We start from the raw sequence: 22,453 nt of genomic DNA, 5'->3' as shown, positions 1-22,453 counted from the left end.
TTATACTAGCAGAAGGTATAGAAACACCACCCCCTCACCGAATGACAGTAGCTGTGCCAGCAGAAGCACTCTTAGCTGCATCTACTCTGTGGGATTTGCTGGCATAGCTCTGGGTATGCCTACAGTGCAGTGGGGAGTGAGCCTCCCAGCCTGTGTGGCCAGACTCTTGCTAGCAGGGCTTGAGTTGGAGCGCTAAAAGTAGCAGTGTGGAGATTGTGGCTCGGGCTCTTAAGCCCACATGACGGTTGAGGCTTGAGAGCCTGAGCTCCAGCCCAAGCCACAGCATCCATGCTGCTGTTTTTAGCATGCTAGCATGAGCCCCGCTAGCACAAGTCTGTGTCCCCAGGCAGGGAGGATACAGCTCCCTCCCAGCTGCAGTGTAGACGTACTCTCTGTGGCTGGCAGAGCTATGCCAACAGAACTTTGTAGTGTAAACCTGGCCATACTGAATGAGGAAACCTTAATCTGTATCTAAAATATTCTAATAAATATGGAAGTGAATGTTTTCTGCCCACTGGCTTTTGCCAGAATAGCAGCTGCGTTCTGCAGGTGTCCTGGTTTTGGCTATGGAGGTGGTTGGAGTGTGATGTGCTCAGGAAGGCTAACTAAGAGCTGGTTAATTAGAGCGCAGGGTTGAGCTTAGCTTAGTCACAAGGGAGTTGGAAAGGCATCTGAACTGGAGCTCAGATGTTAAGGTTGGGATGGTGTATGTGAGGGGACAAGAAGGGCATTTTGAGGTTGAGGCTCTCTGTTTCTGGCTCATTCATCAGGTGACGAGTCAAAGCCACAGGTAGGACAATGTGAGTTGAGGATTTCTCTGCCTGTCTCTCTCAGGTAATTAACCTGTACCAGATGACTCCAGAAATGTGGGAGGAAAGAATAACAGCCTGGTATGCAGAACATCGAGGCAGGGCAAGGTGAGTGTCTGTTAAGGTAGGCCACTGACTGGTGTAAATTCTCTAGCCCCTCAGTGAGCAAGCAGTCAGAGTGTGAATGGGGTCTCCAAGATCCCTAGCAGGCTATGGGCGAGTTCTGCTAAGAAAGTGCCTCTGGTAGGTTGTGGTGAGGGCTCTGCCAAATTCACAGCCATAAAAAATGCATCACGGACCATGAAATGTGAACCCCCCCTCCCCCCCATTAAATCTCATCTTTTGTGTGCTTTTACCCTGTACTATACAGATTTCATGGGGGAGACCAGCGTTTCTCAAATTGGGGGTCCTAACCCAAAAGGGAGTTGCAGGGGGGTCACAAGGTTATTTTAGGCAGGGGTCACAGTATTGCCACCCTGACATCTGTGTTGCCTTCAGAGCTGGGTGGTCGGAAAGTGGTGGCTGTTGGCCGGGTTCCCAGCTCTGAAAGCAGTGCCCTGCCAGCAGCAGCACAGAAGTGAGGATGGCATGGTATGGTATCAATACTAATAATGGGGGATTTCATCTATCCCCATATTGACTGGGTACATATCACCTCAGGAAGGGATGCTGAGATAAAGTTTCTTGACACCTTAAATGACTGCTTCTTGGAGCAGCTAGTCCTGGAACCCACAAGAGGAGAGGCAATTCTTGATTTAATCCTAAGTGGAGCACAGGATCAGGTCCAAGAGGTGAATATGGCTGGACCGCTTGGTAATAGCGACCATAATCTAATTAAATTTAACATCCCTGTGGCGGGGAAAACACCACAGTGACACAACACTGTAGCATTTAATTTCAGAAAGGGGAACTACCCAAAAATGAGGAGGTTAGTGAAACAGAAATTAAAAGGTAAAGCGCCAAAAGTGAAATCCCTGCAAGCTGAGTGGAAACTTTTTAAAGACACCATAATAGAAGCTCAACTTAAATGTATACCACAATTTAAAAAACATAGTAAGAGAACCAAAAAAGAGCCACAGTGATTAAACAACAAAGTAAAAGAAGCAATGAGAGGCAAAAAGGTATCCTAAAAAAAGTGGAAGATAAATCCTAATGAGGAAAATAGAAAAGAGCATAAACTCTGGCAAATCAGGTGTAAAAGTATAATTTGAAAGACCAAAAAAGAATTTGAAGAACAGCTAGCCAAAGACTCCAAAAGTAATAGCAAATTTTTTTTAAATACATCAGAAGCAGAAAGCCTGCTAAACAACCAGTGGCCCCACTGGTTGATCGAGATGCTAAAGGAGCAGTCAAAGACGATAAGGCCATTGCGGAGAAACTAAATGAATTCTTCGCATCGGTCTTCACTGTTGAGGATGTGAGAGAGATTCCCACACCTGAGCCATTCTTTTTGGGTGACAGATCTGAGGAACTGTCCTAAATTGAGGTGTCATTAGAGGAGGTTTTGGAACAAATTGATAAACTAAACAGTAATAAGTCTCCAGGACCTGATGATGTTCACCCAAGAGTTCTGAAGGAACTCAAATGTGAAATTACAGGACTACTAACTGTCATCTGTAACCTATCATTTAAATCAGCTTCTGTACCAACTGGCTGGAGGATAGCTAATGTGACACCAATTTTTAAAGAGGGCTCCAGAGATGACCCTGGCAACTACAGGCCAGTAAGCCTCACTTCAGTACCGAGCAAATTGGTTGAAACTACTGTAAAGAACAAAATTGTCAGACACATAGATGGACATAATTTGTTGAGAAATAGTCATGTTTTTTGTAAAGGGAAATCATGCCTCACCAATCTACTAGAATTCTTTCAGGGGGTCAACAAGCATGTGGACAAAGGAGATCCAGTGGATATAGTGTATTTAGATTTTCAGAAAGCCTTTGACAAGGTCCCTCACCAAAGGCTCTTAAGCAAAATAAGCAGTCATGGGACAAGAGGGAAGGTTCTCTCATGGATTGGTAACTGGTTAAAAGATAGGAAACAAAGGGTAGGAATAAATGGTCAGTTTTCAGAATGGAGAGAGGTAAATAGTGGTGTCCCCCAGGGATCTGTACTGGGCCTAGTCCTATTTAACATATTCATAAACAATCTGGAAAAAGGGGTAAATAGTGAGGTGGCAAAATTCGCAGATGATACAAAACTACTCAAGATAGTTAAGTCCCAGGCAGACTGTGAAGAGCTACAAAAGTATCTCACAAAACTGGGTGAATGGGCAACAAAATGGCAGATGAAATTTAATGTTGATAAATGCAAAGTAATGCACATTGGAAAACATAATCCTAACTATACCTATAAAATGATGGGGTCTAAATTAGCTGTTACCACTCAAGAAAGAGATCTTGGAGTCATTGTGGATAGTTCTCTGAAATCATTCACTCAGTGTGCAGCGGCAGTCAAAAAAGCGAACAAAATGTTGGGAATCATCAAGAAAGGGATAGATAATAAGACAGAAAATATCATATTGCCTCTATATAAATCCATGGTACGGTCACACCTTGAATACTGTGTGCAGATGTGGTCTCCCCATCTCAAAAAAGATTTTTTGGAATTGGAAAAGGTTCAGAAAAGGGCAACAAAAATGATTAGGGATATGGAATGGCTTCCATAGGAGGAGAGATTAATAAGACTGGGACTTTTCAGCTTGGACAAGAGGCTCCTAAGCGGGGATATGATAGAGGTATATAAAATCCTGAGTGGTATAGGGAAAGTAAAGAAGGAAGTGTTATTTACTCCTTCTCATAATACAAGAACAAGGGGCCACCAAATGAAATTAATAGGTAGGAGGTTTAAAACAAACACAAGAAAGTATTTTTTCATGCAACGCATTGTCAACCTCTGGAACTCCTTGCCAGGGGGTGTTGTGAAGGCCGATACTATAAAGGAGTTCAAAAGGGAGCTGGATAGATTCATGTAGGATAGGTCCATCAATGGCTATTAGCTATAATGGGCAGGAATGGTGTCCCGAGCCTCTGTTTGTCAGAAGGTGGGATTGGGTGACAGGGCATGGATCACTTTATGATAACCTGTCTGTTCATTCCTTTTGGGGCACCTGCCATTGGCCACTGTCAGAGGATAGAATACTGGGCTTGATGGACTTTTGGTCTGACCCAGTATGGCCGTTCTTATGTACTTCTGTGCAGCTGCCTTCCGAGCTGGGTGGCTAGAGAGTGGTGGCTGCTGACTGAAGACTCAGTTCTGTAGGCAGCAGCACAGAAGTAAGGGTGGCAATGGCATATCATAGCATACCATCCTTACTTCTGTGCCACTGCTGGTGATGGTGCTGCCTTCAGAGCTGGGCTCCTGGCCAGCAGCCGCCACTCTCTAGCCACCCAGCTCGGCAGCAGTGCAGAAGTAAGGGCAGAAGTACCGCAACCCCCCCTGCAATAACTTCGAGACACCCCTGCAACTCCTTTTTGGGTCAGGACCCCTATAATTCCAACACCATGAAATTTCAGATTTAAATAGCTGAAATCATTAAATTTATTATTTTTAAAATGCTATGATCGTGAATTTGACCAAAATGGACCGTGAATTTGGTAGGGCTCTAGTCATGCTGGATACTGAAAAGGAAGAGACTATGGAAGAGTGACCTGAGTTACAAATACTGTATTGTGGGGAGGGCGGAAACATGAACAGTGGTGGTTTGGATCAGCCCTTTAGACTAGAAGTCAGTTTTGCAAGGCAGCTTCCCTCTCTCTCTAGGCTGCCAGCACAGTGGAGATAATGCTTACAACAGAGAATGGGTCTACGCAGTTTTTTGTGTGTAATACAACTATCTCAGCTAGGAGATTTTTCTACCAAAATCATTAAATCAGTACAGCCCCTAGTGTGGATGCAGTTATTTCACTATAAGTGATCATATTCTATGATTCTTCTTCGAGTGCTTGTTCGTGTGTGCGCACGCACATGCATGTTGGCCAGAAGATTTTTCCCTTAGCAGCATCCGTTGGGTCAGCTTGGGCGACTCTTGGAGTCGCGTCCTCATGGCGCCTAATGTATAGCCCTGCCAACCCGCCACCCCTTCAGTTCCTTCTTACCGCCAGTGACGGTGGCTGGAACTTCTCTTGGCTCTTGCTTAGCAAGTTTCTTCTCTGTTTCGTTGTATATAGTTAGTTAGTTAGTAGTGTTCAAGTTAATAGTTTAGTATAGTGTAGTGTTTGTTGGGGGTTCCCCCCTCACTCTGGCCCCAGTGCCGTGGCATGCCGCAGTCCCCAGGTTTCAAGAACTGTGTGGCCTGCACCAAGCGCATGCCAAAAAGCAACCCGCACTCGTCATGTCTACAATGCCTGGGGGAGACCCATCAGGAAGATAATTGTAAGATCTGCTGCGAGTTCTGCCCGAGAATGCTTAAAGAAAGGGAACAGCGGCTCAAGCTGATCCTCATGGAGGCAGACCTATGCTTCCACTCTGACCTGGGCTCAAGAGACCCAACCTCTACAGCGTCGTCTTTGACGCAAAGCGCCCCGGCGCCGTTGGCAAGTTCGGTGCTGAGGAAGGATTCCTTCAGGGACGCTTGGCACTGCTATGGCTCCTCACGGGGCCTGTCTGACAGTAGGCACCGGTGCCTCAAAAGAAGAAAAAGCCGGATGACCGTTCTCCTCCAGCTAAGCCACGAATTTGCGACCCCAGAGCCTACCCGCTTCCCGAGCTCTCGACGTTCGAGGCATCGAGGATCAGCTCCTCCGTGGTCTTCAGTGTCTGAGACCTCGGAGTCGGAGTCCAACTCCTATTGCTTGGGTAGGAGCAGAAGTCATAGAGCGAGGTCAGGTAGAGACAGAAGGGAGCCTCAAGCATATGAGGTGGCAGAACCCGCCTCAGAGGCCCTTCTGGACCCCCGGGCTTATTACCAGGGCCAGGGAGGAACCCAGGGCCCACGCTCAGCAACATCTTTGGTGGCCTCCACCACTTTTGTAGCGCCTTCCACTGCGCATCTGCCCTTGGCGCCTGCAGTCCTGACGCCTTTTCCTCCGGCCCCGTCGTCGACTCCAGCACCGTGCTCAGCTCTGACTTTGGCACCAGCCTTCACGGCGTCTTCGCACCCGTCTCCCATGCCTGCACCATTGTCGACGTCGACCTTGATGCAGGCACCTACAGCCCTGGTACTGATGTCGGCACCGGGCCCCCCGACCCCGGCGGCTCCTGTGAGTGTGCCAACGCAACTCCCTCTGGTGAGACTGATGCCAACACCGGTTACGATGCCTATGGCCCTGGCACTGTCATCAGTACCGCTTCCTCCACTGCTGCCCTGGGAGTCACATGACCCCTCTGGGACAGATGGTAGGGAGCTTCCACTACCAGCACACACTTCCCCCTCCTCGTCGCCGGACGAAGTGTTGGCAGGGACAGCCATAACTCCTGCGTTAGAGGACAACAGAGTCCTACAGCAGTTGCGCTGCAGGGCTGCCCAGGATCTGGGCATCAAGGCTGAGGAGGTGGTAGAGGAGGCAGATCCCATGGTGGACATCCTCGCACCCTCAGGACCTTCATGGGTAGCATTGCCCCTCATAAAGATGGTTGTGGACACCACCAAGACCCTGTGGCAGACGCCATCCCTGCCACCCACTGCCAAATGTAATGAGCGGCGGTATTTTGTGCCCTCCAGAGGCTTTGAGCATTTCTACTCCCACCTGCCTCCGGACTCGCTGGTGGTCGATGTGGCTAACCAGCGGGAGAGACAGGGTTTCCAAGTTCCTTCCCCAAAGAATAGGGACTCTAAATGCCTAGAGCTTGTGAGTAGGAAGATCTGCTCCACTGGTGGTTTGCAGCTCCGTATTGCTAACCAACAGGACATTGTGAGCAGGTACCCTTTTAACACCTGTGCAGCAATGGCAAAATTCACGGAGCTCGTCCCTTCGGATTCTTGGTCGGAGTTCATCGCCTTGGTGGAAGAAGGGAAATTAGTCTCCTGGGCTGCCTTGCTGGCGGCTTTAGATGCTGCAGACGCTGCCACAAGAGTCATGGCGACAGGGGTGGCTATGATACGGGGCCTGGCTGCAAGTCTCAGGGTTGCCCTATGAGGTCCAGCAAACCATTCAGGACATCCCATTTGAGGGAGGGACTCTGTTTTCAGAGAAGACAGACAAACAGCTCCACAGCCAAAAAGACTCCTGAGCCGCTCTCCGATCTTGGCTTGCGTACCCCCGCCACACAGTGGAGACATTTCCACCTGCAACCTCCTCAAAGGTTCCAGCAGCAGAACCGCCAGGACAGTTCTCAGAGGAGGAACCGGAGCGGCAGGAGGAGGCAACAACTCTCTGCTAATCAAGGCCAACCCAAACCGCCCTCTGGCCCTAAACCGGCCTTTTGAAGGTGCAGTCGAGGACGGTACACCAGATCAGAGACTGGATCTTACCTTTTCCTCCCGACTGTCCCCTTTCTACCATGCATGGTCCCGTATAACCTCAGACCGCTGGGTGCTTCTCACGGTAGAGAAGGGATACTCCATCCAACTCTGTGCTCTCCCGCCCTTCCACCGCCCTTCCCTGTCCCTCTTCAGGGACCCTTCTCATGAGCAACTTCTCATTCAGGAGGTGCTGTCGCTCCTAGTGGAGGAGGTTCCACTGGAGCCACAGGGGTGAGGGCTTCAATTCCCTCTATTTCCTAATACTGAAGGCCAAAGGTGGCCTCAGGCCTATCCTGGACCTGCGCGACCTCAACAAGTTCATGAGGGCCAGGTTCCACATGGTTTCCCTGGCCTCCATTATCCCTTCACTGGATCCAGCAGACTGGTATGCTGCCCTCGACTTGAAGGATGAGTATTTTCACATAGCAATCTCATACAACCACAGAAAGTTCCTCAGGTTTGTGGTAAATGGTTCCCATTACCAATTTACTGTCCTCCCATTCAGCCTGTCAGCAGCACCTCAAGTATTCACCAAGTGCATGGCAGTCGTTGCCGCCTTTCTGCAGAGACATCAGGAACAGGTGTTTCATTACCTTGGAAAGGCCGCTCCAGGGCTCAGGTGGAAGCTCATCAGAGCCACCTTCAAGAATCTGGGACTGCTACTGAACAAAGCCAAATCGACTCTGTCCCGAGTTCATAGGGGCGGTACTGGACTCAACTCAAGCCAGAACATTCCTCCCACAGGTGAGATTCCAGGCCCTCAACACCATGATCCAGGGACTCATGCAGTTCCCTACTACCACTGCAAGAAATTTCCTGAAACTTCTCGGGCACATGGTAGCCTGTACGTATGTGGTACAACACGCCAGACTCAGGCTTTGGCCGCTTCAGTCGTGGCTTGCGTCAGTGTACAGACCTGCCAGGGACGGCTTGGTCAGGATTGTGACCTTGCCTTGCCCTATCCTCGACTTGCTCCTGTGGTGGATGGATGTTCAGCAGGTGTGCTCAGGAGTTCCCTTTGCTGCCCATAGCCATCCCTAGTGCTGGTGACAGATGCATCAGATTTGGGATGGGGAGCCCATCTGTGGGACCACAGGACTCCAGGCCTCTGGTCACAGACAGATCTCAGTCTTCATAACAATGTCAGGGAGCTCAGGGCGGTACGCCTAGCATGTCAGTCATTCTGCCCTTATCTAGCAGTTCGATGTGTATCGGTCATGATGGACAATACGACTGCGATGTTCTATATCAACAAATGGGTGCACACTCCTCTCCCCTGTGCCAGGAAGCCCTCAGGCTATGGGACTTTTGTACAGAACACTCATTCGATCTTCAAGCGTCGTACCTTCCCGGGGTCCAGAACGAGCTGGAGGACCGCCTCAGCAGGTCCTTTCACAGCCACGAGTGGTCTCTTCGCCCAGACGTCGCATGTTCGGTCTTCCAGAGGTGGGGCTGTCCCCTGATCGACCTCTTCGCCACGTGACACAGCAGGAAGTGTCAGCAGTTCTGCTCCTTCAGACTCACAGTCCGGGCTCCACAGCGGATGCATTCCTCCTCCATTGTGGGGGACCTCTTCTATACGCCTTCCCGCCCATACCGCTCATCCACAAGGTCCTGCTCAAGATCCGTAGAGACTGGGCTCGGGTCATTCTCATAGCACTCGCCTAGCATTGGTACATGTCTCTCTTAGACATGTCAGTGGGAGCCCCGATTACCTTGCCGCTCTTCCCGGACCTTCTCACTCAAGTTCATGGGCGTCTCCAGCACCTGAACCTGCAGTCGCTCCATCTCACAGCATGGAGGCTCCATGGCTGAATCTGTTCGTGCTCTCCTGTTCAGAACAAGTCAGACAGGTTCTTCGTGGCAGTAGGAAACCCTCCACTCGGGCCATATGCCTGGCCAAGTGGAAGAGATTTTCAATCTGGTCAGCTCAGCGCGACTTGCCCCCGGCACTAGCCTCAGTGCCCCAGATTTTGGATTATCTTCTCCACTTGAAGCAGGAAGGTCTCTCCTTCTCCTCTATAAGAGTGCACCTGGCTGCCATCTCGGCTTTCCATCTGGGGGTACAGGGCCATTCGGTTTTTGCTAACCCTCTGGTCAGTCGCTTCCTGAAGGGCCTCAACAGGTTATACCCCCACGTCCGCCAACCAGTTCCTGCTTGGGACCTTAACTTGGCCCTTGCTAGGCTCATGGGGCATCCCTTTTGAGCCTCTAGCAACATGCTCCCTGCTCTACCTTTCTTACAAGGTCACGTTCCTGGTGGTGATAACTTCAGCCTGGAGGGTGTCTGAGCTCAGGGCTCTAACATCGGAGCTGCCCTACACCATATTTTTTAAGGACAAGGTTCAGCTCAGACCCCATCCAGTCTTCCTCCCGAAGGTTGTGTCGCAGTTCCACATCAACCAGGACATTTTCCTCCCAGTTTTCTACCCTAAACCTCATGTGAATAAGAGGGAGCAGAGGCTCCACACTCTCGACGTCCGCAGGGCGCTGGCTTTTTACATCGAGAGGATGAAACCGTTCAGGAAGTCGGTACAGCTCTTTGTAGCAGTAGTGGACAGGATGAAGGGTCAGCCTATTTCAACCCAGCGCATTTCATCATGGATTGAGGCCTGCATTACAGAGTGCTACAATCTAGCAGGGATTCCGATAATGGCGCACTCTACAAGGGCACAAGCTTCATCAACAGCTTTCCTGGTTCAAGTCCCCACCCAGGAAATCTTCAGGGCGGTGACGTGGTCATCCATACACGCTTTTGCTGCGCGCTATGCGGTTACTAGGCAAGCCAGAGATGATGCGGCCTTTGGTAGAGCAGTACTCTAATCAGTGGACAGCTCTGACCACACTTTTTCTAAAATTGCTTGGGAGTCACCCGATTAGAATCGACATGAACAAGCACTCGAAGAAGAAAAAATTGTTACTCACCTTTCGTAACTGTTGTTCTTCGAGATGTGTTGTTCATGTCCATTCCAATACCCACCCTCTTACCCCTCTGTCGGAGTAGCTGGCAAGAAGGATCTGAAGGGATGGCGGGTCGGCAAGGCTATATATTAGGCTCCATGAGGGCATGACTCCAAGGGGTGCCCAGGCCGACCCGACGGATGCTGCTAAGGGAAAGATCTTCCGGCCAACATGCATGTGCGCACGCACACACCTGATTGGAATGGACATGAAGAACACATCTCGAAGAACAACAGTTACGAAAGGTGAGTAACCGTTTTTTCTATATCACTATAAGGCACGTACATAGCAATATAGCTTATACCCCTTCCCCTACAGCAGAGGTACCCACATCTGGCCCGCAGGACCGTCCTGCCCAGTCCCTGAGCTCCTGGACAGGGAGGCTAGCCCCCGGCCCCTCCCCTGCTATCCTCCCTCCCCTGCAGCCTCAGCGCATCGCACTGCCAGTGCTCTGGCCTGCCGCTCCTGCCAGGCAGCATGGGCAGTGTGGCTGGCTTCGGCGGGGCTGCGAGCTCCTGCTGATCTGAGCAACATGGTAAGGGGGCGGGGAGTGGGGGGTTTGGATAAAGGGCAGGGAGCAGGGGACGGTTGGATAGGCGTTGGAGTTCCGGTGGATGGGTCGGGGCAGACAGGAAGCAGGGGGAGATTGGATGGGGCGGAGGTTCGGGGGGGCGGGGACACAGTCCAGGGATGGGGAACAGGGGTGGCTGGATAGGCATGGGAGTCCCGGGGGGGCCTGTCTGGGGCAGGGGTGTGGATAGGGGTCAGGGCAGTCAGGGGACAGGGAGTGGGGGGGGTGGGGTCCTGGGGGGCGGTTAGGGGTGGGGGTCCCAGGAGGGGGTGGTCAGGGGACAAGTAGCGGGGGGGTTGGATGGGTCGGCGGTTTTGAGGGGGGCAGTAAGGGGGCAGGAAGTGGGAGGGGGCGGATAGGGAGTCGGGGGGCCAAGCTGTTTGGGGAGGCACAGCATTCCCTACCCGGCCCTCCGTACAGTTTCGCAACGCCGATGTGGCCCTTGGGCCAAAAAGTTTGCCCACCCGTGCCCTACAGGAATAAGCTATACCAGCATACGCACCATTATATCAGTAGAACTGTAGCAAAGCAAGAGTGTTTCATAGAATCATAGAATATCAAGGTTGGAAGGGACCTCAGGAGGTCATCTAATCCAACCCCCTGCTCAAAGCAGGACCAATCCCAACTAAATCACGGTTTGTACCATTTTAGTTATGAGTATGGCTAATGTGGTACAATTTTGTATGTAGACAAGTCCTAAATGAGCAGTTGGAGAGAGCTTTTACCACTCCTAGTGCCCTCTGCTGGCCAGTCATAATAGTATGTTAATGGGATTCCAGTGGGAGGCTTTGGAATACCACTGCAGCAGGGCCATGCATGTGGTAGGGCATCGCAGCACTCCTGCTGCTGACCCACTGAAATGATGTCTGAGATGGGAGTGATGCTCAGTGGGCAGGAGAGAGAAATAGGAGTCTAAGTGAGTGAAATCTCACAAATCCAATGATTCCTTGTACCTCAAGCTAGTATGGGTAGTTATACCCTTACTGGACAATACACTCCTCCTTGGGGATGAGCACAAAGCAAGAGATATCTGAAACCATAGCCACACAAACTGAGTCTGTTCAGGGGATTGGGGTAGAGACAAGGCTTGAAACATTGCATCCTCTGTGCTGTTATTAATAGACATTAGGATGCAGGTAAGCTGCAAACTGGGATTTTCCGGGGATCTTGATTGATCTTGCTGGTAAGCAGAGACTTGACCCTTGCAATAGAGAAGTCCTGGCTCGAGTGCACTGCATGCCTGTAAGGCTTAGAAGGTGTCTGTTTCCCCCTCTCTCTTCCTGTCTGTAACTTTGGCCTGTATTTACCTGACAGAGATGAAGCTGAAATGGAATATTTGAAGATCGCTCAGGACTTGGAGATGTATGGAGTAAACTACTTTGCGATTAGGGTGAGTTCAGAGTTTGGGTCATGTTTTCAAAGCATCTTGAGTCCATTGTGTTTCTGGGGCAGGGGAAGAGGTATGTGAGAGGAATAGTCCTCGCGTTAAAGGTCCCCTCACCAACTTGCCTTGAGATGACTGTGTGAAACTCAAAGCTGGCTGCACTCCTGCAGTATTTTACCTATGGGCGGGGAGAGGGGACGGGGAAGGCAGTGGATAAGCTGCTGCCAGAAGCCTCCCAAGAGAATGAGTGAATGAATGAGTTACCACTGCAGTGCACGGTGCCTGGCGCTTGGGAAGCAGGATCCCCTCTGGCATAGTTGGTGCTGCATCTCTGGTCAGGGCTGGATGAAAGTAGTAGAATGTAACCATTTGTGTCAGATCCTCCTCAAATCTTCTGGCTTCAAATGGAAATGGTTTGTTTTGCTCTGTTCTTCCCTCCTGTAGAATAAGAAGGGCACCGAGCTGTTGCTTGGGGTTGATGCACTGGGGCTTCACATCTACGACCCAGAAAACAGGCTGACCCCCAAAATCTCTTTTCCGTGGAACGAGATTCGGAATATCTCTTACAGTGATAAGGAGGTAGGGCACCTTTATCCTATGTACAAATACCAATAGGAATGTAATAACAAATCAGAGGGACTTCTCTTCTGTCCCGCTTCACTTGCATTTGCTCTCACAGTCTCAGCCAAAGCTATCTCAGTCTTTCCTATAGAACCCTTCATTCCCAGGCTTTTGTATGGTTTTGAAAGCAAGTGTTCAAGAGCTCAGCCCAGGGGCTATTTTTTTTATTTGCTATTTTTAGAGCCCTCTGTTTAACTATTTTAAGAAGAAAATTACCCCTAGTGTGCTCAGCCCAGCCAGCTGAAAGCTCAGAAAATGAGAATCTTGTCTTACTGTGACTATGCCCTGGCATCGTGAAGTATAATTAAATGCATTCCTGGTAAGAAGAGCTTTTGGCTCTCACTGCTTCGTTCTATTACTCTGAGCGTCCAAACTTCCAGAATGCCAGGCTCAGTGCAGCAGATTGAACCTTTTCTTAGGTGTCGAGTAGTGTAGGCCCAACATCTGTGGCTGATTTTGATTAAACTGTTTATGTGAATAGGAGTGGCTTCTTGAGTAGTTGTGATCCCAACACCGCTAAGACTAGGGTAAGGAGGTGAAATTGGCTACAGAAAGTGAAAATGACCAATCCCCTGGGCAGTCTGAGGGAATTGCACAAAGGAAATTAGCTACCTTCATGATAGGTAAACAAATTAGCTGTTTAGTTTCTGTTTTATTTTTAATTTAAACATATTTGATGAGGGCAAAAAGCAAACGATTCTCACTTCAGTTGAGCTTATGCTTGTTTTTCTTAAGTGATTCATGCACAATTTAATCCCCCCCTTTGTTTAGGAATTAAAACGAAAGCTCTCCATAACTTAGAGCACCAGCCCAAGCACGGCAGGCTTTCTTCTCCTACGACTCTTTTCTGCCCACACCCAGGTCCGTGCAGCGAGAGCTCCCTGTTCATGCGTTACTCTAGGACTCTGCGGGCTGAAGCAGCTGCAAGTAGGCCTTGACACAATAGACTGTAATAGATCTTTCTCCTGGAGGAGGCACTGTCATCTTCTATCATGTCAGTAATCCTTGACCTGCTTTAATCTTTATGCAGTGATCTTGTGAAGTGTCCTTTTGTTAACTGTGAGTCCCCATCCATTCAGCTTATGATATGGGCCCCCAGCACCATGATCCTTGAACCCCCATCCCTGGCAGTACAACCAGTACTGTATCACCTGAAGCTGGAGTGGGCTGATTGTAGTTGGGAAGTACTTTGAATGCAGTAAGCACCAAGGAGGGGATGAAATTGTTTAGGGTGGCACAAGATTGTGTAAATACACTTAGGAGTAACAGGATAACATTTTAGACTGCAGAATAGTCTCCCAAGGGAAGTGGGACATAAGGCCTGTAACATAAAGTTAAGTTTGGCCAAAGTCCTGGAGAATAGACTGTATGGAGCAATCACATACTGGCTCTCAGGGTTGGGGGAGATAGGCTAGAGGCATGGATGGAATATAACTGGCTCGGAAGGATTAGATATGTAATTGGTAAATGTCAGTTTCACCGCATACACACAAACCAATTAAAAACTATTTCCGTCGATGATGATCAAAATGTACAGATAGGCAAAGTAAGAATAATGCTGCTTGAGAACTTCTTAGAGTTTGATTTTAAGGATATTTATTTTGTATATTTTGCCATGTGCTGTTGACAATTTGTGTTTTAATGATCAGAAAGATAAAGATTTATAAATCTCAACATCTACTGAGATTAAATTATTATTGTCTGACCCCCTGTTTTCTGAACCTCCCGGTTTCCTGCAGCTGTGAAAATTTAAATTGATAAAGGTTGAAAATTTAAATTGATAAATGAATGTTCAAAGTTATAAAAAAATTAAAATCCAGTTCTGCCAAGCCTAAATAGAACTGTTTCTTTCCATCTCTGCTTTCTATAATTAAGCACCAACCCAGTGGGCAGTTCAAACTAGTTCTTCTACTCTGATGGGCCACGATTGTTTTTAATCCTCCCTGTTCCTAGTTCCCCATATCCTGCTAGATAGAAGCACCTTGCCTTTGATTGTAAGGGTGGGTATACAACCCCATCCAAGACCTGTGAGCTGGTCATCAGAGAGCACTCGCTGAGCAGACAGGAATCACTCTCTCCTCTTGCAGCTTAAGGACATTGCTTCTGGGAGGCACTTGAGCTTTCCTGATGGGGGAACAGCAGTTCTTGATTGCTTTTTGATCCTAGCTGGCCTGCTTGGAAGGAAGCCATGAGGACTGCTCTCAGGCTTGTTTATCTGGCACTCCATTTGCCTGCTCTTAGCCAGCATGCTGTGTAATTCTTCTGCTACCCTGTTTTGTTCTAGGCTCTGAGTTTGATAACTTTTTTCTTTTTCTCTCCTTTCAGTTTACAATTAAGCCATTGGACAAAAAGATCGATGTCTTTAAATTCAATTCATCAAAGCTGCGTGTGAATAAGCTGGTAAGTTTGAAGGCACAGTGATTTTATTGTCTGTAGCTTGAGGAAGCTTCTGTAGGCAATGTGAGGGAATGTTCTTTCAGGGTTTTCCTTATTCACGCATCTTGGCTACTGTCAGAGGTAGCACACTTGACTTGAGGGACTGCACGTCTGATCCAATGTTTTGGATCCAATCAAGAATTTATAGCCTCTGAGAAAGGGGTGGGGGGAAGAGTCAAGCTCCTTCATGGAATTTCTCCCCATCTCTTCCACTGATCTCTTTTTTTTGAGCCTTCTGGTTACATCTGACCTGCGCTGTAAATACAAAATTCTTCTCGTCTCCCTCGTTCCCCAAATGTCCTTTTTGCTTCTCCTGGGCTTCCCTTTGCTGCTCTGCTGATGTATTTCAGGATGATCACAGTGTCTAATAGAAAACACTAACTGGTCTGTGCTCACTCAGTACTCAGCCTCTATCGGGACACATCACTTGAGTCATGACAAGTGGTTGTCTGAAGAGAAGAGACTAACTCATATCCGCTGTATTCATGTACTTATGGCCATTTATGCAAGGTGGAAAAAAGTCACTCACTTTAGACATTATTGTCTGTTTTGACTGTAAAGTTTACAGCCAGAAAACCACGTAATAAATCTAGAGCCAGATTTTCAAAATTGGTCGGTAGCCAGCAGCGCTTCTTGAGGCATCCTGACTAGTGACCAGACTTTCAACAGCACTCCGCATCAGGAGAACAATAAGAGCTGCTGGCTCTTGAAAATCTGACCCAGAATCTGTAATACCTATTACTCAGCTGTACTCTCTAGAGGAGAGTACAGTATATTTTGGGTTCTTTTGGGGGTAGGCAGAGGGATTTCTGTCCTGACTCTGCCAACATAGTCTGCCCTGTACCTACTGTAGACTCAGGAAAGGTACTGTTACCTTACCAAGGCAGGGCCTAATCCTTGGGCCTTATACTTATTGTACTCTCCTCAGTCTCACACTGATGTAACTTCACTGTACTCTAGTCCTGATTTATGCCAGTACAAGTGAGGTCTGAATCAGGCCCTTAGAGATGAGCCTGAGGGAGACTGTAGTTTTCACCTACCCCTTAGCTTTTTCCTACCATTCTTCCCACCAACTCAGTTTCAGATCATTCTCCTCTGCCCCTAAGGGCTAGAATCAACTACATTGCTCCACAAGTCATGCAGCAGGCATGGTTGAAGGCCTCCAGCGAGGCTGTGGTTCTGCTCCAGACTGGTTGGTGTAAGTGGGTTGAATGCTGTGCATCGGGTAGCCTTTCTGTCTTTTCATCTCCCCTCCTTCCCGAGAGTGAAGATATGTTTCTTATGGTACCTCATCCCATAGTGCTCCTTTAACCTGGAGGGGCATTTTGATCCAGCTCATAGGAAAATGCACTGGGATTTAGAAGACCCAGGTTCCATTTCTGAGAGTAACTCACTTTACCTTTCTGTGCCTTGATTTCCCCATCTGTAGAATGGGGATAATGATACTTTGTAAAGTGCTTTCAGATCCATGGATGAAGGTGCTATATGAGCACTAAGTATTAATAACTCTGGTCTATGTGCTGGCAGTACAGATCATGTCACTTAAGTATGTATGTGTTAATTTCTTTCCTTTCTTTCCCCTTATTTTTGGCTGGAACAGATTCTTCAGCTTTGTATTGGAAACCACGATCTATTCATGAGGAGGAGGAAGGCAGACTCGTTGGAGGTCCAGCAGATGAAAGCACAAGCCAGGGAGGAGAAGGCCAGAAAGCAGGTGAGAGAGACCTTGTAATACAACCCAGATGTGAGCTAAAATCAGAAATATAAATATACCAGGAGGGAACAGAATAGCACAAAGCACCAAGTGTGCAAGGCAGGCCCTGCTGAGCAGCTCATCTAGTAGCCTGCCCCGTTACTACATGTAGTTCTTACACTTCGGTATGTGGGCTGATGGCAGAATGGCTGACAAGTCACCAGACTACAGGCTCGGAGGTATAAGTAGATGGGGAAAAGGATAACCTGTGCGCATGGTACATATGTTTGCATCCATCCCTACCTAGCCCTGTTGCAGGAAAGTTGTAGTGTCTTGGGGAAGTTGATTGTAATTAAGGCAGGAGTTGTGCTTTGCCATTGCTTTGTGCTCTCATTTCCTAATTAGATGGTGATGGAATGCATGCTGACATTTCAGGGCATGCAGCCTGCATGCTGATTTAGTCCTGGCCTCTATCCGCCATAGGTCAGGCGGCAGGAACAACACATCGCAGGCACCAGCTTGTAGCCAATGAGAATATATCAGCAAATTGGATTGTATGAATCATTGTTTTCTGTTCATAGACCTTTTCTACTCACTGAAACCCACACAGCTAATCTGAGTGCTGCTGCTTAGAATATAAATGTTTGTTTCTGGATAAGCCACCAGATAGCAGCAGTATCAGCCAGCTGTACCAAGAGACTTTAAACGCAGATGTACTGCTCTTGGATTCAGACATGTCTACTGGGATTTATTGCAAAGGATTGGGGGTTAGAACTGAGTACCTTGCCCCGCCTTCTACTATGCTCTGGAGTGCCATGCAGGAGACCTGTGTCCAGTTCTCCTTTCAAGGGCAGCACCCTCGTCTTTGGTTGGGAGGAGAGAATGCTTGCATCTAACCTCTGTGCCTCTGGCCAGTATAGGAATGGTGCTGGCAGACTAAAAGGAGCCCCAGGCAATCCTCCTTGAGGTTGAGGATGATGAGTAACCTGGAATCTTCAGGAATTAGTGGGGAAGGGGGCAGCGTTTGGAATCTGATGGGCTCCTTGAGGGATATGGAGGATCTGTCTGAATGAAGCCAGGAAGAACTGAGAAGCCTTGGGTGACTGCCTGGTAGGGATTCAGGGGCTTGGGAAGAGTTACCAGGGAAGTGACCACCTGGCTCTGGAGGTGGGGGGTGGGTACACATTTATCACTGACTTTGAGATGAAATGGGTAGAGCTTTTGCAAGTGGGCCCAGAGGAGGAGGAATAATACCTGGCTTATAGCTAGTGCTTTTAATCCATAGATCTCAAGGTGCTTTGCAGAGGAGGTCAGGCTCATGATCTCGTTTTACAGAGGGAAAGTGACTTGCCCTAGGCCACCCAGCAGGCGTGTTAATTAAACCCAGGTCACCTTAGGCACAGTCCAGTGCCCTCGCCACCAGGCTATATAAGAAATGTGGAGATTTGCCGCCTTCCCTTGGATTAACCCCCTTTATTGTATCTCGCTGCCTACACTCTAGGGTTACTGTGTGAACTGGCTCCGAGCAGTTTGCTCACATCATGAGCCCTGAATGGGATCCTGATCATAACAAGTGGTGATTGATGAAGGGTACCTTTAGTAGAGAGAAGCACCACTGTTAAAGCAATGGGTGTCCTGCTTTCAGAACACAGCCAGTGGCTGAGGATAACAGGGAGATGGCTTGCTTCCTTGTTCGGCTCATTAAACTCAGTATGTGGCCTGAGTAATGCAGTGATCTATACGTGTAACCAAGGTACTGTATTTATAATGGGCCCATCACTGTGCGATCTGAGTGCTAAGAGGTGGTGAATTGACTGGTTTTGCAGTTCCCTTCCACCGCTTGGTTAGCAAAGGGCACAAGTTGTACAGTGTGCAGCTGCTGCCTAAACTACTGACTGCTGGGTGCTTTCAGGGGTAGTACAGGTCCTGCACATTCTCCTGGGAGCAGGTGGAAGGGATTCTGCTAGATTAGGTTGTATCAGAGAGGACCTGACTGGTTCTTTCTCACGTGTACCGTGACTACTTGTACACGGTGAGAGGAGGTAGCTTGACGTGTATCGGAATCTTATTGTTGGTAAGCATACACTTTCTGGCCTACCCATTAAATGAATAGAATGGGGAAGAACTTCCAGTGCGTTAGGTTTTAGCTGCTGTTGTATCTGATGGGAAAATAACAAAGGTCCCTGTTTGAATTTGTGGTTTACAGTGCTTGTCATCCTGGGATCACAAAGTGCTTCACACACATTAATAGGCCTGTCCCCTTTTGGTAGTGAAATATCCCTAGTTGACAAATGGGTAAGTGAAGCAGAAGGAGGAGATCATACTCATCCGAGTGCTCTCCGACCTGCAGACAACATTCCCATCCTGTCCGTGAAATGCACCATACCTAGGGAATTGTAACATGGTTGGTGGGAGGCCCCGTCCAGTGTAGGGCGAGTGTGTGCCGTCTCTCTTAGGGTTGTAGGTTAGACATAACCTTAGCCTGAGTCAATATACTTGCCGTTCTTAGCACGGCAATGAGGCCTAAAGGCAAAAGTCAGTGTACTTGCCTCTAATAGCTGGGCAGTGCGGCCCAACGGCCAGTGTCAATAGTCTTGCCTCAGTTGGCAGGTCAGTAAGGCCTAGTGGCTAAAGTACATAGGTTCGCCCCTCTTAGCAGGGCAGTAAGACCTAATGGCCAAAGTCAGTAAATTCATCTCTGGTAGCGAGGTAGTGAGGTCCAGTGGTCTCAGTCGGGAAGGGGGCCGCCACGCACAAAAAGGAGTCACCGGACCCCAGCCCAGGCCCCTGGTTGTGCCCGGAGTGCGGGCCACTGCATCAGCGTGGAGTTCAGACTGAAACATGCTGTCTCAAAATTCAGGTTCACTAACCAGGCCACTATTTAGTTGCTCTGGGCTGCTTCCTACTGTAGTTTCCGCTGCTGTGGTCTGGGCATCTCAGCTGTCTCCGGGTTCCCTAGCCTGCACTGTCCCCGACAACTCCGGACTCTGTGGCGCCTCTGAGGGTAGCTTGGCATTTGCCTGGGTTGTGGTGTCTCTGACTCCCATGGCTTCGGGCTTCAGCTGATCCTTGGCTGGAGCCGGTGGTGTCCTGCCTCCCTGGCAGTCAGAAGTACCTGAGCTGAGCTGCTCCCTTTTATACTAGTGCATTTGGAGCATGCTCAGTAGAGTTGAGAGGGTGTGGTTAACACAATGTAGTGTTAACCCTTCCCTGTCCAGTGTGGGGCGAGTGTGCCCCATCACAGGAATACACTGAACGTTGGTTATTCTAATATTTGTCATTTCCTTTCCTTCGTCTCCTCTCATCTCCCTAGATGGAACGACAGCGGCTGGCTCGAGAGAAGCAGATGAGGGAAGAGGCAGAGCGAACAAGGGATGAGTTGGAGAGGAGGTTGTTGCAGTTAAAGGAGGAGGCGACAATGGCCAATGAGGCTCTGGTATGTCTTTATGGTGGTTGTTCTCCAGTCACTGCAGACGTTTGTGACTCCCTTTGCTGAAGTCAGCAGACATGCAGTGTGCGTTCTGGGGCTATTTGTAAGCCCCGGCTGGTGAACAGTGATTAAAAAGACAGATGGGTCAGCTGAATGGTGTGGTGCAAGGGCCCTGCTATGACACCGTCTGAGTGGAGGATTAACTGGAGGCAGAGAGCCTGAGAGTATCAGAGTCTTGGTTGGGAGCTTATTGCACAGTGGCCAGAGCACTGCAAGGATTGTGGAAATGGGGAATTTGCGCACATGTGAGTCATAGTAAAAAGGTGGGGCAGGGGACTTAGGGTCCCTACCACAGGAATCTTGGACATGTCAGGGTGGGTGGGGCCTTGTGCATGCTGACACTGCTGTATATGTTGGTTCCCAGATGAGATCTGAAGAGACAGCAGACTTGCTGGCTGAAAAAGCCCAGATCACAGAAGAGGAAGCCAAGCTGCTGGCTCAGAAAGCAGCTGAGGCGGAGCAGGAGATGCAGCGGATCAAAGCCACGGCAATCCGGACAGAGGAAGAGAAACGGTTGATGGAACAGAAGGTCCTGGAGGCAGAGATGTTGGCGTTGAAGATGGCAGAAGAATCGGAGAGAAGGTCAGAGGGAGGAACCCTACACCTGCTTCCATGCTCCACTTTCCAGATCTGCCAGTGAGATTGACCAAGACAGTATCCTGGGGTCACAACTTTATACAGGCCTTCCAAACGGTGTGCAGTGAGCCCTTGGTATCTCAGACACCTGTGAGGGCTAGTTGGCCACAAGACTGAGCTGTTTTCTTTCTTTAGGCAGCTGTGTTTGTCAAAAGTAGGCTTCTGCTGAATGGTAAACGAATGCCAATGTACATATTGGGCCTCCCTGATTTTCTTGTATTTGAGCCTGATGCGGAGAATTCTTATGAGAGAGATGCAATGAGGAGAGAGTGACTAGGAGAGGGACTTTCAGCTACTGGCTTCAGTGAGTGGCTGGAATATAGTCTTCCTTTCGAACTGTCCATAGGACTCTTCTTCCCTGGCTCTTCTTGGAGCACTAACTAGAATGTGCAGACATTGGCTCAGATTATCACGGAGCTGTAGGATCAGCCAGAGAAACACCTGCCGTATTCTCCAAAGTATTTGGCTCCATTAATTAATAACACTGGAGTTTTTTGCTTCTGGATATTAAACACAATTCATCATTCTCGCCCTTGCTCTGGCATTGCACTCCCAGATCTCTCGCCTTCCTGACTAGTCACGAGGCTTCTGTTGCATGTTGGGCCTGGGGACCCTTTGTGCCAGAGTCCCTGTTGTGTGTTATTCAGAGCCTATGGTATGCCAGAGCTCTTGTCACACGTTGCATTTCGTTAGTGGGTGAACTAACTTCCTCCCTGTTATCATTTATGAGTGCATTGGGCTTCAGCCCTCTCGCTTGTTCAATAGCTTTATCCCCAGCCATCCCTTCTCTATCTTGAGCTCCTTGTAAATTCTGATGGAGCAAAGAAGGCTTCCCTCTCTCTCTCTCTCGTCATCTTTCCTTTTGCTTTCTACCCAGGGAGTGTCCTCAGGAGCTGCCATACGTCAAGGATAAATGGTAGTGTTAGAACCCTTTGGCCCTGAGATTGGCATGTTAAAGTCCATATAGGACTTTTTGGGCATTTTCTTCTGTTCCTTTTAGACAAACAACCCTCAGTAGATGATTAATATTCAGAAGACCAAACCTTCTACTCCCCAAGCCAAAGCTTCCTACCTCTGCTCTGATTTTAATCACTCACTGTATTCCCAAGTTGTCCTCCCAACTCCAGCAGCTTGACCTTATTGTTCAGGTGTCAGTCTTTTTGCAAATGCTAACACAACATCCAGATTTTAGCTCTTGCCCTTTTGTGATGTGGATCTCCTGCCGCTTCTTTGTTTGGGTTCTCCGCTGCCCTGTAGGCCTGAGACCTGATTAGCCCCTCTCCCACCCCATATTAAACCAGTCTTGGGTGAAACTCGAAGTTCACCACTAAAATTGGCGGGGAAAAACCCTTAAATTTAGGGTGTCCTAAATTGAGCGGGTAACAGCCCCACCTGCAGTATCAGATCCTAGCTAGAAGGAGAAGACCTGGTAGGTAATCTAGCTGGTCT

General features: G+C 48.8%; 1 protein-coding gene across 6 annotated transcripts in view; it reads left to right on the top strand.

Moving 5' to 3' along the window:
• Positions 1-22,453, top strand: part of NF2 (NF2, moesin-ezrin-radixin like (MERLIN) tumor suppressor) — a 93,537-nt gene that overhangs the window by 39,998 nt on the left and 31,086 nt on the right. For all 6 annotated transcript variants that reach the window (XM_077834650.1, XM_077834654.1, XM_077834649.1 and 3 more), the window contains exons 6-12: positions 835-917; positions 12,059-12,134; positions 12,573-12,707; positions 15,075-15,149; positions 16,786-16,899; positions 20,192-20,314; positions 20,733-20,950. In XM_077834650.1, the coding sequence (XP_077690776.1) occupies positions 835-917; positions 12,059-12,134; positions 12,573-12,707; positions 15,075-15,149; positions 16,786-16,899; positions 20,192-20,314; positions 20,733-20,950 (824 nt within the window). The remainder of the gene's footprint in view (positions 1-834; positions 918-12,058; positions 12,135-12,572; positions 12,708-15,074; positions 15,150-16,785; positions 16,900-20,191; positions 20,315-20,732; positions 20,951-22,453) is intronic.

This window comes from Eretmochelys imbricata, chromosome 15 (assembly GCF_965152235.1).
Source record: "Eretmochelys imbricata isolate rEreImb1 chromosome 15, rEreImb1.hap1, whole genome shotgun sequence".
Lineage (NCBI taxonomy): Eukaryota > Metazoa > Chordata > Testudines > Cheloniidae > Eretmochelys > Eretmochelys imbricata.
Note: the sequence above shows the minus strand (reverse complement) of the source record. Positions and strands in the feature narration are given on the sequence as shown.